Raw genomic sequence first — 17,384 nt, forward strand, 5'->3', positions numbered from 1 at the left:
AAATTTGTCCCTGAAGACAAACACGTATCTTGCTGGGACTTTTCCATGTTTATGGCAGAACTTCAGTTTCAAGTGCAATTACACAGCTGTATATAAAGTCTACCTTATCAAATAAACATGAAATGACCTCCAGGTCTTCAGTTCATACTTATTTAATAATAATAATAGCTTATTACGAAGGGAACATCCTGTTCTGTTCAGGGAATTTTATGAAAATTAATTTAGACCCTAAGGGATATGCATGCACAGGCATGTATATACAGACACCCATGCAGTTTAAGGATGCTTGCTAGGTAGAATAATAGCAGGACAAAGTTAATTTTCAGTAGGCACAGATGTGTCCCTGTCTTCATGTCATCATCTTACTGACATTTTGTTCTTTCATCATGACTTTTGAAACTCACTGACAATATAATTGATAACTGTACTATTTACTAGTTAATCCCATCCTCCACAGACACATAATTTATAGAAAAGATAAATACTGCCTATGAAAGCAGATTGGAAAATTGATTATTCATCAGGTATGTGAATCCTAGACAGTCTTCTCTTTATCCTTTTTTTTTTTTTCCTTTTTGCAGTACAACTATAACAATTCTTTCCTTAACACTCACTAAATGCTTATCATATTTTTAATGTACTGTATCCCTCTAAGGAGGTTGCAGAAACTTGCTCAGAAACAATAGAACCAAATTCCAACTCACCATAGACTTTTTTTCATTGCCAGATTGGTTCAAAATAACATAAAATGTCCCTCTGGTAGGATACTTACCGTTGTGGAAGCTCCATTCTGTAGTATACCATTAAGACTAAGCAATCATGATACAACTGAGATTTCAAACCAAATCACTGATTTGGATCATTAACATAAAAAATATCTGCTTTATGATCAATGTCTTGCCACCTCCTGACCATCTGTATTCCACATATTCATAGCAAGGTTCACATACTTTAGAAAGCCATAGTCTTGGGATGAAAACCTCACATTAATAGCTGAAGTGATGAAAAGGTTCTATCTGTTTGAAGACATAATCGACTGCTTGTCACATGCTCACATCATATTCAGTTGGCACCAAATCAAGTTTCCAATTCAGAAAATATATTGGCTTTTAGTTCTAAGTTTTGAGCTTTAGTTGCAGCTTTTAGACATGAAGATAGAAGGATCCTTTTCATGGTTCTGAACAAAATGATTCTACTCAGACACCTGGAAAAAGCAGAGTTAAGAACAGCTGATGAGCAGCCTCATAATGCGAGTTCTAAGTAGGAATGCCATCTGAAGTAGAATGATGTTTTTGAGATAAATGGGCCAAAAATATGATCAGAATTTATCAGGAGCCTCAATAAGGCTAATGGCAACAACTGATCCTTCTAGCTGCAATTTTATTCTTGTAATGAGTTACTGATTTTCTTTTTTACTTGCTCCTGCTTAGGCAGTGCATTCAAGGATTAAGGATTAGATGAAAAAGACTGAATCCTGAATTCTGTTCTGTTCTTTGCTACCTGATTTTCTGTTGTTGTCGCTCTTTTCCTTACATCGAGTGAGTGAGTGAAAGCCTTTTGTACGTACCTTTTCCTGAGACGTATAAATCTGTGTGCGACATTCCTGAAATTTCCTTTTGAATGAAAACCAAGAAGGAGTATGTTGATTATTAGGAGGAAGTTCTGCTTTTTCTTTCTTGTTAAATCTTCCTTCGTAAGGAACATCTGCTCTTTTTCTCCTTCCCTCCCCCACTGGCACCACATCACAAGCATATGCCTGATTCATTTGCTCCCATAAAATCATGTATAAAACCCGTGGAGGTTAGTCACTCTGTTCTTTTGGGATTAATTACTACAATTTATCCTGAAAAATTAGATACATTGCTTCTAGCTAGCTAAAACATTTGAAGGCCATCCATTACTGTATTATCGCTGCATTAAGAAACTATTGTATATACATTATTTTTTTTCACCTAACATTTCTCAGCTTTACAGTACTCTCCTCTCCCTCACATTTTAGTATCTTGTCTTTGATTACCATCATGGCTTTCCCCAGAGATCATGTGCAGTGTTTTCTCTCTTGCATTCAGCCACATTTAGCTGCAATGCTGTATACACCATTGAGAACCTATGCACATACACAGCTTTACAGATCCTATATTTGCCTCCAATTTATTTACTTCTGTTTGTTTAGATAGACTTTTCTGCAGCCTTCATACAGAATGCCTAATGGAATATCTCACTGTCTTCCATTGTATTTCATCTGAGGATGAAATACTGTATACATACATTGTGTAAAAAAACAAACACACAAGGAAACACGTTTGTTTTCATAGGTAATTTATAGTTATCTGTCAAGGCTTTTTTACTTTTTTACTTTTTCACTTTTACTGAGGATGAAAACTCAGAATTGGTAAGTTATTTGGCTCACAGAAGTTAAATGTGATGTGCTATTAGCATGCTTCTTGTCAAGGAAACAGGTTGCTTTATTTTGCAGAAGTCAAAAGCTTACTTCTCCCAACTGTATTTCATAATATTAATGAATTCCAGCCTAGTTCAAGGCTAGAAATGTATACAGATTACTGGTTTGGCCATGAATCTTAGTATGGCCAATGAACCTCAGTGAATGGAAAGGTAATGCTGACAATAGAAGGGGTAAAAAGTATTGTCTAGGTTTGATCTGTTTTCTTATTAAATACAAAAGGCCAAATTCAGATATTTGAGCATTGATGGGACTTGCCTCCCAAGTTGCTGCTAATATGATGTTGAAGTCACACACTGGATATGTCTCATAGCTGAAGGTCACTGAAGAAAGGTGTGATTTCTAGTAGCACAGTACCCTAACTAGTGTAGTGCAACTTTCTCATTTTCGTTCCAGAAATTTGAGTAACTAGCCCAGTTAATCAATTGGGCTGGGTGGACAATACACTGGTGCAGAAATGAGGTAGTAGTATTGAATGCTGAGATGCTGATGCTGTTGAAGGAAACCAGGTCCATATAAGTAAGTTTCACTCTGCATAAAATGTAATTGCTTAATTTTTGTTAGTAACCTTCCATAATACTGTCTGATTATAAAAGCTCAATTTTTCTTAAATATAGAGTATTAAATATGCCACTGGGTTCTTTCTTATCTGTCTCTTCAAGCACTAAAATTACAGCTGTTCATTTTGAAGTTCAGTAGTGCTGACATATTCTTTATTGCTGTAATTAAATATCATCTTTATTAGGAGCCTGAACCAATTTTGCACTAAAACTAAGGTTTTAAACTTGTTACAGATCCCCAGTAATTTTCCTTTCTTGCAGAGAAAGCTTTGGTAGACTTGGTAGTAGTAAAGGGTCCCTGGTGTTACTCCAGACTTTGTGAAGACATTTAATTGTAACCATAAAATTAAAAGACATCTGGATAAGTACAATAACAAATTATTAACAAAAGTTTTAGGTCCTGGTTTTGTAAATTCAGTACTTTTCTTTGAAGGAGTCAGTAACACGTGGATAAGAATAATCAGTTGATAGCAACATATTCATATTTCTAGAAAGCTTTTCACAAAGTCCCTTGCTAAGGAAACAAAGACATTGTAGGATGAGAGGGCTCATCGTTTAACATCCTCTACAGTAAGAAAGAGGTTGGATTTCACAACAGAAGATGAAAAATTATCAGGGCAGCCCAACAGAGATTCGTGCTTTTCAACTTACTGGATTATTAGGCAAGGAGGAGCGAACAGGAAGGTGATGGTTTTTGCTGGTGATACACAGTTATGCAGGAAAGTCCAATCTACTGAAAGTAATTAAAAATATTTTATAATACAGATCATAAATAAAATGGTGGTTGAAATTCACTGTCGATAAAAGCAGAGTAGACTTTTTTTCCCCATGTGCACAACTATGTTTATATATACACATGGCGATGAACTTTAAATGACCCATAAGGGACTTATGAAAATGTCAGTCAACAGACACCTGAAAAGCAAAATAAATATGAATTATATATAATAAAAATATTAGAAAAAATATGTATCAAATATATATTTTTTCATTAACATAGATTGTACTGCTGGTCATCCTTTCTCAAAAAGGATATAATGTATACAGAAAATGTACTGAACAGAGCAACACAGGTGTCAAGCTGCTTCCCTCTAGGAAAGCAGAGGAAAAATACAATGTAGATAAGTAGAAAATAAAAAAATAAAAAAAAAAAAAACAAAACTACTCGCTGTTTCTCATAATAAGAAGGGCACCTAATAAAATTAATTGGCAGATGATTTAAAGAAAATATTTTGTTATACAACAGAAATGAATCACAGAATTCGTTACCCCAGGATGTTTTATATGCCAAAACTATGAATGATTCAGAAAATAATTAGAAAAATTCATAGAAAGTCTATCAAGAACCATCAAGCATGAAAATGCAGAAGCAAACTCTGGCTTTTGGAAGTCCCTCTGCCACAGACTCCCTAAAGCTTGGAGGAAATACCAGCAAAGTGTCATTCCATATTTGTTCTTTTCTGTATTTTTTCTCTAATTACCTGCTACTGGGCACTGTGGCAAACAGAATACTGAGCCAGATGGGATCTAAAGCACTGCACTGACCTCATCCTGCCCAGCCATTCTGATGCCGTGACACTGCCCTGGTCCCCTTGCTCTGGAACCAGGAGGGGTCCTCCACAAGTTCTTTCTTTCATTCATTTACGTTGCGGAGTTGGGCAACCTATACAGACTGAGGAAGCTCAGAAGAACCGGTCTGGAGGCTCAGAGAGATACAAGACACCTCAATTGCTGCAGATCTTGAAGCACAGAGGAGAAAAACTATTGCTTTGCCTTCATTTTTCTCCGAGTGTTGTGAAGTGAATTGAAGTTGGTGTGGCTTCACTTCAGTTACCGTATGCAGAAAATTGGAAATGTCACCCACTGCCAATGTCGATAACTTCATTTAGAGAGGAGTCAAAAAGAGTATGGGGTAGCAAAGTCAGGAACCTACATGGAAAATAATCCAAATACAGGAAATTTTAAAATGTCTAAGCACTAAGGGCTCTGAAGTTATGGTCTAGACAGGAAAGCAAATGTGGAAAAAAATAAAGAACTGACGAGCAATGGTCAGATTCTGTCAGACATCCTAGGTGTATTATAGTGGCTGTAGACCAGCCTGAGAAGAACTCTGAAAGGACAGAGAATGTATCTTACAGCAGCTTTAGATTTAGCTAACAAATATCCCTCTGTGCTGGCGCAGCTGCACTGCCATGCTTGCCGGCAGCCAGGAAGAGGAGCCTGCCCACACCCTGACTCTGCAGATGCTGCTTCGCCCTCTGTAATACAAATAGTTGGCACAGGAGTTTTACAGTACTGCTCCTCCATGTGCATATATATGAAAGGCGATTCTTTAGTTTTGAAAAAAATAAACTGAACCTTTAAGATTCAAGGCTTTTAGGAAGATTAATCCTGTTTATTTATTTTTCATTTGTTTGTAGTCCAAATGATTTACTCTCATGCAAAGTTACCGTCAGGAATGGAAGAACTGTTACAATTGAGAGATTAAGTGGATTACAGAAGAGAGTGTTACCGAGAGGAGCCCATAATAACTCTGTAGGAATATTTTGTCTCTTTAAAAATGAACCTGGAAACAGTCTATCATCATGTAATGGTCTAACTTCTCAGCAGCAGCAATACCCAAGATTTGCTTGCCAAAGTCTTACACCTGTGTCAGAGTCAGTCGTCTAATAAGCCATAAAAATTCTAACTACAAAATGTACAAGATTGAGCTAAAACACTTTAAAACACAACCAGAGGGAAAGAATAGTTTTACTGTTGACGCACAGCACAAAGCACTAAGAGCAATTACTTTGTTTTCCTTGGCCAAGCACAGCTTACAAGCATGACCACGTTTGTTTGTTTGTTCCAAAAAACCTGTGCCTATGCCCAAACTGAGTGACTTCTAAGGACTTTATGCCAAACCTCTATGAACACTTGTGAGTTAAACTACCAACACCCAGGTGCTCTGATTGCTCAGCACTTTGAGAAATTGCCTTTCAGTTTACTCTCTGAGTAAAGCATTTTTTTAAATACCATAATTATTCTGACTTCTGTTTAAAACATTTCTAGGAAAAGTGAAGGGAAGCAGATAATTTGGATTTGTTGGGCAATGAGGTTGTTCTCAGCTCTTTAGAATACACATAAAAAACAAACCAGTGCCCCAAACAATGCATAATCTAAACAAACAAAAGCTGGCTTCCTGTTGCTGAAGTCCTTTCTGATGGAACAATTTTGCTTGAAAGGTGAATATAGACACAGGAAGTAGATATGACTGAGTAGTTCGTAATGTCTACTTACTTACAAATACTTCGAATTCTTATTATCTTCCATACTTCCCTTGTCCTCTCCATTAAGGGCTTCTACATTATCATTCTATTTTATATGTCCTTCTTTTTTTGACTGATCGACTCTTTATTTTTAATCAATTTGTATTTTCTTCTGTTTATATGAAATTCAACTGTCAGAAGCCTGAATAAATATATACATAATTATATTTAATACAAGTGCAACACTTGTTCTCATATGAGGCATATGCTCAATTTACATGTAATGAGCAATCCTTAAATTACGATAGCTCCTGTTAGAAATTTTTAGCCTCAATACCATGAAGTCTCAATGCTTTTTTACTGTGTAATTTGCATGCAGTATTCTCTGCATAAGGACATCAAACTCAACACCTCTCCTGGCATTACATTTTTATTTCAAGCTACTATTCTTACAGTCTCTGATATACTTTGTTTTATAAGTCACAGGAAAACAATATTCTTTCAAATGAGATACGTAGTAAATGTGATATTGTATACTATCAGCCTCTGCTTAATTTCTATGAAGATTGATTGTTTTGCCTTTACATATTGAAGCCAGCAGGTAGAAAACAAGGTAGCAAAAACTCTGATTTTACAAAGCGTGCTGCATTATGCTTTTTATGCATACAGTGATGTGAACATAAATGTTGAGGTCAATTAGAACCTGAACACAGCATGTTAAAAATCACTATTTCTCCATAGACTCAACACTGAATATTACTTTTAATAGGAGTGATGACATAAGGGAAGCATGAGCTACAGCATTCCCTTTCCAAGGTTATTCAGACTGGATGCCACAAGGACTTGCTGGTACTGTAAATATTCCCCACTCCTCCTACACGGACTGCACGTAAGCCTGCAAAACAAGCTTGCCAGAGCTGCAGGGCACTGGCTGAGTGGTTTGGCAGGCGCGCAGAAAATATTTTTGCTGAGTGAATTAGCAGAGGAGAGTAAGCCTCTAGTGATGATGTTATGGAGACTTCAGGACCAATGTAATGGTCTGTGTTCACCGTAGCTAAGTGCTACCATGACAAAGTACAACCAAAAAGGTCTGGATGTGGAAGCTGTCTTTCCATTTTGTAAACCAGGGCAATGGTTTACACCTGACTCAGGGCAATGGTGTGTCAGGCAACAAAGCAGCAATGCTGGTTGGTTAGCTTGGATGATAGTCTGTGCTTCAAACTACAATTTATGATAAGTTTCTTATCTACAGCAGTGTTTTGACCGTTTAAATGCTTTTCCATTTGTTTGGATCACAAGATGTTTCTTAAAGTATCAGCATTATTACCCAAAAGAAAAAGAATTAGTCAGGAACAGAAATTGTGTGCAACTTGCACCATCACATCAGTCTTTTGAAAGAGGTAATTAGACCTTAGAGGGCAGACTGCCATTGCATATTGCAGATAGGAAAATCTTGCACAATTTTGTGGTCTGCTATGCCTCTTGCATTTTACCAAGGCATTTTGCATCATTTGAGGGTAACAAATCTTATAAATATTAAAAAGGAGAGCTGCTGTTGCTTGTGTTTTATTGCACAGCAATATTGTCCTTTCTTCCCCCAAAATATTTCTATTTTCTTAATAAAAATGTTCTTATAACAGATGATCACCACATTCTAGGTCCCTCCCCTTTACATTAAATGTTCCTCCAACACTTCTTTTAGACTCATTATCAAGCAGAATCTTGCAGAAGATCTGAGGCCATGATGGTCCGTGCTGGCCAGTCAGCCCTGCCATCAAAAGGCACTCCATAAAAATTATCTTAATGTCATCTACACCTAGAAGGCAGAAAGCTGGATTTTCTTAATATCAGAATGTTCACACTGATCACCAGTGTTTGAAAGCACTTTGTTTGTAAGGCCTTTGATTCTTGTTTCCAGAAAAACTCATCCTTCAAGAAGAAAATCCAAACAGCAGTGTAAGGCTAAGTGCGCGTAGATCTATAAGGATGATCTCCAAACCTTTTTCAGGCTATTTTCTTCCTTTCTTTTCTTTCTTTTATATTGGCAGTCACACAACCACACCCAAGCTTATTTGAGATACTGCTCTTTACATTTACTACCCCTTATAGATAGATAGTGTTAATGTTTTAGGAGGGGAAAATAAAAGTGAATTTCAGCAAACAGCTATCAGTAAGAACAATAAATTCTCCTTCCATTAGTTAGCAGTTGAACGATCCTGTGAGCTATTTCATTGCTTACAACAAAGTAGCATGCAATTGACTGTGTTATACTTTGGTAATTTCCATTCCTCTGAAGTATTTTTCCTCCTTCATGATTTAATTTTATAAAACATGAAGGATTTTAACTAATGCCGTTGTACTTCTCTAAACTAAGTTTTTAATGTTCACTGGGCTGGTTCTGTAATGAAAATGTGGTGCACTCAGTGAAAAGAGGGCATCGCACAAGCTGAGACTGAGCTCCTGCACTGCTGGGGAGCGAACATCTATCTATTTCTCTAAAAACTGATCAAGCTATCACAGCGAGAAGTCAGCAGAAAACTGGAAATGACAAAGTAAAGTATTTGCATGCATGGCAATAAACAAATTGCAAACTGCCTGCTTGGGAATTTTATTCTTTACATAACCAGTGAACGAAATATTGAAAAGAAAGTGTACAAACAACAACAACAAAAAAATCCCTTTGAAAATAAGGTTGCCAGTTAAAACAGCTTTACTGTTTTTTTCTCCCTTATCTTTGATATCTCTGTTGATGGGAACAGTCTCTTTTCCTATGTAACCACTCCGAACTAATAGTTTTGTACAGCTGGTGATGTAGATATTCATAAAGTGCCTGAAGCTACATTGAGGAGACACTTAAGAAAATGTACATTAGCTTAGTATCAAATACCATCTTTAATGGCTGCTTTGCTTAAATACTAAGCCTCACTTTTTCCCTTTTAATATTAAGGTCTGTGTACTGGCTAGTTCAGTGGGGATGCTGGGGGAAAGAAGCTAAGAACTGCTGGGCTCACAAACTTGTTCAGAAAGAAAAGACGTTCTGTGGCCTTTTTTACTGTCAAAAAGGTTTGACAAAGAGTATGAACATTTAAGGTTGTAACTGCCATTACAATCCACGGCTATTGTGCTGCAGGACAAAATTTAAAAGGGAAGCAATTATTTACCACATCTGACATGATTTTCCATAGAAGTGACATGGTATCACGATTCACATGCTCTAAAAGAATTCCTTACAGGAAAAAATCTTGCATTGCTGACCTCTGAGAAGGCACACTCTCCAGTGTTAGCTTTATGAGTCATATCCTTGTAATTCCTCTGAAGGGCAGTATCATGCCAGTATGGTCCTCCAGTACAGAAGTACTTGATCAGAGAGGGCACTGGTGTAATGCCTTAACTCCAAGGCACACAAATTTAATGAATGTGCACAGTCAAAATGAAAGAGATGCTTAGGCCAGTTCCTTCTGGCTTCTTGGGTAACACTTTCATCTCAGCCTTGCTTTTGGGTCAAGAGGGAGGTTGTCTGAAGAGCACGGAGTGGGCTGTTTGGAAAGCACTGAGCAGGGATCCATGAGATTTTACAGCAGAATGCCTCTGGCGCTACTGCACGTCCTGCAATTTGCTTCTCTTATTCTTTATTTATATAAAATAAAATTTTATTTCTAAACATTAATAAACTGACTAGCATAAGGTTAATCAAGATAAAACTGACAGTGAAATATTCTCTTCTTGTTAACTGTTTTCAGAGCAAACCCAGCATGCAGAAGAATTAAACTGAAGCATTTGACCGAGATTTGTTAATGCCAGACACACCTTTTCTTGCCTCCTTACTACTGAGATGTGTGTCTCCTCGAGGGCATTCTGCAGAGATTTGAGATGTAAGGTTTTGACAGTGGAAAAGTACAAGTCTAAATATAGTACATTTTGCCAAACTTTGTTTAAAAGAATGATCCAATAGATAATCTGTTCAAAACTATACCTTGCTACTGGTTCCTAGGCAAACCATTTCATTAATGGGGATTTTGCATGTAAATAATACCAGCGTGGGGCTATTAGAATGGACTGACTGTCTCACAAACAGGCACACAGAAGACCTTAGGTTCACATTTATCTTTGTCATAGTCTGGGGAGCAGGAGGTCTTACTATTTTGTTTCTTCATTTTTGTTTACTCACTGGTTCCTCTTCTGTGATGCATACAAATCTATGTCCTTGAGAGGCACCAGAAGTCCAGTTAACTACTTTATTTCCAGAGCATTTCCCTGGTGGATTCTAACCCACAGTTCACAAACGTCTGCTTACACAGAAGGAGGAAAACGTAGCAGTGGACAGGCAAAAAGGAGGAGAATGTAACAAACCTCTGAGGCATGGAAATTCAGTGTCTAAAAATCTGTAGCACTGAAATCACACATATCAGAGATGCAGAGTTTTAAGGAAAAAAAATGTAGAACTACGAAAAAGACCACTTTCTCTAGCAGTCTGTGCTTTCAACAAGAGAGTTTCCTCATTATAAACAAAATTTCACAATATCATGAAATCCTGTAGGGGGGTAGTGGAGGCATTGGCACAGTTACTGACAGAGGAGGGAGGAAGCATGTCCATGCAATGTTTACTACTTACTTGGAAGGTTTTACTTAGTGCAAAGGAAGGATTCACCCATGGCCCTTCATTCTCTCTCCCCACTTCTGTTTTTAATGGCACCCCCCGAGCAGGAGAAGGTGACCTCTGGGAAACAGCATGTGGGGAGTAACCAGCAGGTCAGGATCTCCTCACAAATATCACCTCCTGCAGGAAGCCCAACTGTGATTCCTCATACTTTATTGGAGCTCTCAGTCCTGCCTTTGTCTCTTCCTCTGTGACCACAGGCATGTATTCTGCTTCACCTGAGTACCTAGAAAACACTTTCTTTTTCCTCTCTCTGTTTTCTGGTTTTCTTCTAAAGCTACATATTCCCTGGAGCAGGTTTTTCTTCACATTGCATAAACAGCTCTTCAGGCATTGCTGTGATACAGTACATGCCTATTGGAATGAGAATGAGCAAATGATAACAGCACAAAACTGATAGAGAGATAAAGACAGAGAAGAAATCTCAGCAGTGATGAAACATAATAGTGTGTCTTCACGGCATCTTAAATTTTAAGATGAGATTTTAGATTTTAAAATACTTAGGAGTAGATATGATGTCTTTTGGACTCTATGACAATGATTCTACTACCTTTCTTTGCAGCAACTAAACAAGGCTGGAAGATAAAACCCAGGTTTCAATACAGGAATGATGAAATTATGTATCCACAGCCATAAAGGAGGGAGAGGGGAGGAAAGGGGGGGCTTCCTCCTGTCTTCCACTAGCACTTGTTAATAGCAGGGGAATTGGAAAGCAAGGACAGAAACTGAGCTGAAAGTTTCCTTCAGCCAATATTACAAGAAATGCTTAGGAAGACCCCTGATCTGACCCTTGCACCAAACTCTCATTCTCTTCGGCTGCTGAGGATGCAGGAACACTTCAGAGGATCCTGCTCCTCTTTGGAAGTCCTGTACCACCACTGAGACTTGCAGGGGGATCACCTTTGTGGAGGGAGTCACAGCCTCCATCCGCATGGGTTACCAGAAACCTGCCACACACAGCAACAATAGTGCGACCTGAAATGGATGCTCAAATGCTAGTACATCACTTAACTTAGTACGTACCATCACTTAGAAAAGCTGCAAGTCATCCCATGGCTCAGGCTCTGGCAGTGTCAACTGTGAAAACTCAGTGGTGTTTAGCAAAAGACCGTGCTTTTTTTTTTTTTTTTTTTCCCCTGTCCTTTGTCGTGAAACTTAAACTGACTGCAATCTTGGCTAACTCTTCAACCTACAGGCAGTACAGCATTGCCCCCATACCTTGGAAGGCAGGGCAGGACTGGGAAAGATTGCTTGGATGAATGTACAGGGAAATCTCTCCAGTACTAACATGTATGATCATGAACTGAAAATGTTCAAATGATTCTGGATGTTCTAGAAATGTTTCTTCTAGGTCATTTCCACATAGGCCATATCAGAGACAGACCAGATCTTGCTCTGAACTTGAAATGAAGAACCCCTCAGGAAGAACCATCCAGGATTCTGCATTTCCAAGCAGGTCATACATACATACGGTTCTCACTTTGCAACAGACTTTGCAGAGAATTTTGTAAAAAAGTTAAGAAAATACTTATTTATTTACTGGATGGGAATTTTTTATCTTTAAAAATGCTCATCAATAATTTTAGCCTTCAGAAGAGATGTTCTTTTATCCTCTGAAAAATGGATGGGCAAACAGAAGAGACCCCAGGATGCCAGCCCTAAGGAAAAGTGGCCATGCCACAGATGTGTTTTGAGAAATCTTCTGCCATGTCAAGTTCCAGCCAGTGCCCAGCTGAGGTCCCCACCCAGCTGTGAAGGGTGGGGACCACAGAGGCCCAGCTAGAAGCCTCTTTCAGTTAGTGGCATGAAGTCTGAAGGAATTTCTTAGAAATAAATCCCTGAGACTCTAAGCCACAGCATGGGGCCTGCCAGTCCATGGCTTTTAAAACAGAAGACGAGAAACCTCTGAAGCCCCCTGAGTCTCAGTGGGAAGGAAAAATCCTCTGTCCCTTCCAACTGCAATGAAGGAAGTTGAAGCCATGTTACAGTGGAAAGTCTGTACTTGTGTGGTGGAGAAAAATCAGAGACCACCCCCTTCACTTCCACAATGCACTTCTTATTTTTATTTCTTATTTTTTATTTTTTTTTCACAGCCTCCTAAAAGGGGTGCCACTAATATCTCATTTGGTGTGGAGTTTGTACTAGGTCTGGACACTGGGATACATAGCAAACAAAGGGTAAAGTGAATCAAATACCATTTTTCTGGAAGTGGTTCCACTTCTTCTTCATGCCCTACTGTATGGTTCACAAAGTCTTGAAGTGCATATGATTTTATTCAGGGACACATACGCAGTACAGGCCTATGCAGTGTCCTTTTGTTTGTCCTCAAAATACATTCACCAGTGATCCCTCTTTTTTAATTCTTTTTTCCTCCTCGAAGACCAGCAAATGATATTGCTTGCAATCAGCTTCAAAAAGAATGACGCCTTCAGACTTTAATCATGTCTCTAATCTTCTGAAGAAAAGGAGAAGACCCTGAAGCTAAAGCCCTGCATGAGATATGTCCCAAAATCAGATACGAGTGAGGGTATAAACATGAAGGGTGTTTGTATATACAAGACAGTATTACACAAACACACACAAACACCTTCTAAAGCAGAAGTTATATATTTGTTCTTCTCTTGGCTTTGAGGTAGCAATCACTTATCAAAGTCTAAGTGTATTCTAAGGACATAATGTTCTCATTTACTGTGCTTCAGAAAGAATGCTCTCTGATTTCCTTAGTAAAGGGCGCAGATAAGTATTCCTACCACACAGGCAGGAGCTGGCAAACATCTCTGACTCCACTTCGATTCAACAGTCTGAATCTTATAAATTCCGGCCTCAGTCTGTTATTGTAGAAATTTCTGATCCAGCACAGGCAGATCCTTCAGGAATGACACTGCACCAAGATTTTCTGGACTTCTGTGGTGGTGTTACCCAGCTGGGCAGCTGAACTCCACCACAACCACTCTCTCTCTCACCTCCTCAAGAGGAAAGGGGGAGAAAAGACGATGAAAAGAAAGAAGAAAAAAAAAAAAGAAAAAAAAAAAGAAAAAAAAAGGCTAACAGGTTGAGAAAAGGACAGGAAGAACACAACAATTATCATCACAGGCAAAACAGGCCCCTCCAGGCCACATCCACCTGCTCCACCGGGGGCTCCTCCACGGGCTGCAGCGTGGAGATCTGCTCCGTGTGGGACCCGTGGGCTGCAGGGGGACAGCCTGCTCCACCAGGGGCCTCTCCACAGGCCGCAGGGGAACTGCTGCTGCCTGCCTGGAGCACCTCCTGCCCTCCTGCTGCACTGACCTGGGGGGCTGCAGGGCTGCTTCTCACTCCTCTCTCTCCCAGCTGCTGTGGCACAGCAGGATTTTTTCCCTTTCTTAAATCTGCTCTCCCAGAGGCCCACCCAGCGTCACTCCCTGGCTCGGCTCTGGCCAGCAGCAGGTCCCTTTTGGAGCAGCTGGAGCTGGCTCTCACCTGACATGGGGCAGCTGCTGGGCTCTGCCCACAGAGGCCACCCCTGCAGGCCCCCAGCTACCAAACACTTGTTACATAAACCCAATACAGCTTCAGAGTCTTCCAAAGGGTATCAATTGCAGTTCTACGTAAAGAAATTAATCACAAGCTATACCAGCTATGTTCTTCCAGAGATTTTGTCAGTAAGCAAATACACAAACTTTCAAAGAGGCTTTTGACAAGGGTGTTAATTTTCTTGCTCCCTTCCCTATTACCTTCCAGACATGGACTCTTCAGTGTAGTTTGAGTCTGCAGATGATCCTTTTGATGTTACTTCCCTTAAAGTTCTCCATTGCAACCATATGTCTACAGATGAGGCCTGTATTTCCCAGTAGCTGAAAAATGACATTCAGGAGTCCATGGAAATTGCCCGAGTGCAACAGCTTCTCTTTGTTTGGAGATTTTCAAATCTTGACTTAATTGCTTTACCAGGATGAAAAGTAACTCATAAGATGAGTTCTCAAGAAGAGTGTTTAACAGTATGTATTTACTTTCTCTATGATAATATTGTTTGTTTTGTTTGTTTGTTTGTTTTTCTTAAAATAGTAATTTGTTAATGAAATATTTCATAGCAATAGAAGATAAAGGGTATGCAGAACTACAAGAAAAAAGTACACTGTAAAACGGAAGCTGTGGTTTCCCTCTATCAATTATGATCTTAAATAAAAGCAACAAGCAACTTTTTTGGTAACTTTCCAACCCCTGGATTTAAGTTGGCATTAAAAGAAAACACTGCATTCATTTTAATTGACTTGTCATTTTCATTAGAGATGATGCAAAGGTAATTGAATCCTTTTCCCGTAATGGATAAAGCAGTGCAGTAGAACCTATAATCAAACAGTAAGAGCAAGCTGACCCTGTGATGCTGGTGTAACTCTGGCTCCAGTGATGACTTTCAAGTACTCTGGAGTACTGTGTTCAGTTCTGGGCCACCCAGTACAAGAGAGACAAGAATATATTGGAGAGTCCAACAAAGGGCCATGAAGATGATGGATGGATTGGTGTGCCTGACATATATTCAGAATCTGAGAGAGCTGGGGCTGCTCAGCGTGGAGAAGGGGAGGCTCAGGGGGATCTCATCACTGTCTGTAAATCCCTGAGGGGAGGGTGCAGAGAGGACGGAGCCAGGCTGTATCCAGTGGTGCCCAGTGCCAGGACAGGAGGCCCTGGGCACAAACTGGCCCCCAGGAGGCTCCCCCTGAGCACCAGGAGCCCTTCTGTGCTGTGCGGGTGACGGAGCCCTGGCACAGGCTGCCCAGAGGCTGTGGGGTCTCCTCCTTGGAGACGTTCAGAAGCCGACTGGACATGGTCCTGGCAAACTGCTTTAGGACCAGACAGCCTTCAGAGGTCTCTTCCAACCTCAACCATTCTGTGATTCTGAGATATTCTGCATAAAAGCTGTAAAATGTGCAAGCAAATTGTTCATGGGCACATTACTGATGTGAAGGGATGAATATCAGGACAAAGTCAGTTGAAGAAAAGCATGTTCTAATCTCTGAGGTCGGCCAGACCTTGGAGCCACAAGAATACACAAGTTAAAAGCTGCAGGCAATGTAGGAACTGCATGAGAACCACTAAGGCGAGCACTAGTTTGCCATCAAGCTCAGCCTCAGATTCCCCTCATCAGTCTTCTGACAGTATGCAGATTCTTCACGTGACCTTAGAGTGTGTATTGCAAATACCAACAAAACTGCATTTCAGCTCCACAGATGGTACGTTTGTTCTTCTTCTGGCTTCAAGAATTACATCCTTTATTGGAAATTTTAGATTTAGGCTTGCTTTCAAGGGAATCTCAAGTGTACTTTCCAGCAAGCACATCAATTCCATTAACTAGCCGAAACTCCAATATTCAAACTCAACCCCAGTCTTCCTTCTGCAACAGAATGAAGCATTGCTGACATCCTAATTAAATCCAAACATTCTGGGCATATAAAATGAAAAACATAAGAATAGAGACTTGTAGGAAAACATCTATGCACAGGTGAGGAATTAAAAGGCACAACTACAGCTTTTCTAATTACGCATTACAATCAAACTGCATTTTCTGAAGAGATTATATACTGATAGATATTTGTGATGTTACCAGTAGCAATGTAATCCTTAATTTGTATTTATAAAACTGACATCCTCATTCCTGGTGATTCGGTAGATGGCAAAAAAGTTTTTTTTACAAAAAAGCTACCTCAGTAAACCCCAAGTTATATTGTAATTCTTAAAAGGTAAACTGAATACTTCTCCAGTGAAAATGTACTACTTTGACATGGAAAGGAATGAGAAAGAAAATCCTGACTGAAACTTTTATGTCAGAATGCTGGACCTGCCTGAACTTTAATAATTAGGCCATTTTTCTTTCTCTTGCTGTTTTAGGAAAAGAATTTCAAGTTAATATTTCTGTACAGTTTGATTTCACATTTGAAAGTGCTGTTTTTCTGAAGAATTCCTTCTAATACATGGTACTAAGACTTAGACATGCTGCCAGTAGCCAAAGAGATTGAAAATGCCTCTAGATGATGGTCATCTACCCCAGACTATCCCAGATTGGAAATGTCCAAAAAATATAATGTATACAGGCATCACAATCATTCTTCAAGGAAACTTACTCATACTGGAACATAATAAAGAAACATGGATAGTACATCATGGTTGTTTGGGGAACAAAATAAACACTTCCTCATGGGAAAGGAGGAAGAAGATTTAGAAGAGAAATATTTCCTACATCACAGCTTGTAATTAAGAAACTTAAACAAGAATTCATTAAAGCCTCCTTCTGCCCCAAGACCTTCTTTGCCATTTCAGGAATCATTTATAACTGACTATTATAATAATTTATAGTAAGGTTATTATACGTTCATGCAGAATGATTCATATTTTAATCTTTTTTATTTTATTCCTGTAGCAGATTGTTGCTAATTATACTAATAAAATATTTTGAGCACTAAATTCTTTTGCTGCTAATCTTT

General features: G+C 39.1%; 1 protein-coding gene across 13 annotated transcripts in view; it reads right to left on the reverse strand.

Moving 5' to 3' along the window:
- The window catches only part of OXR1 (oxidation resistance 1), a 272,879-nt gene that overhangs the window by 84,488 nt on the left and 171,007 nt on the right, over nucleotides 1-17,384 (reverse strand). Inside the window, exon 1 of one of the 13 annotated variants that reach the window (XM_083826448.1) lies at nucleotides 1,568-1,657. The exons of 11 other annotated variants lie outside the window; for them this stretch is intronic. In XM_083826448.1, the coding sequence (XP_083682574.1) occupies nucleotides 1,568-1,601 (34 nt within the window). In that variant the 5' untranslated portion in view covers nucleotides 1,602-1,657. Of the gene's footprint in view, nucleotides 1-1,567; nucleotides 1,658-17,384 lie in introns of those variants that run through there. One more of the 13 variants, XM_083826443.1, reaches the window with a different exon arrangement.

The sequence above is a fragment of the Anser anser genome (assembly GCF_964211835.1).
Source record: "Anser anser genome assembly, chromosome: 2".
Taxonomy (NCBI): domain Eukaryota; kingdom Metazoa; phylum Chordata; class Aves; order Anseriformes; family Anatidae; genus Anser; species Anser anser.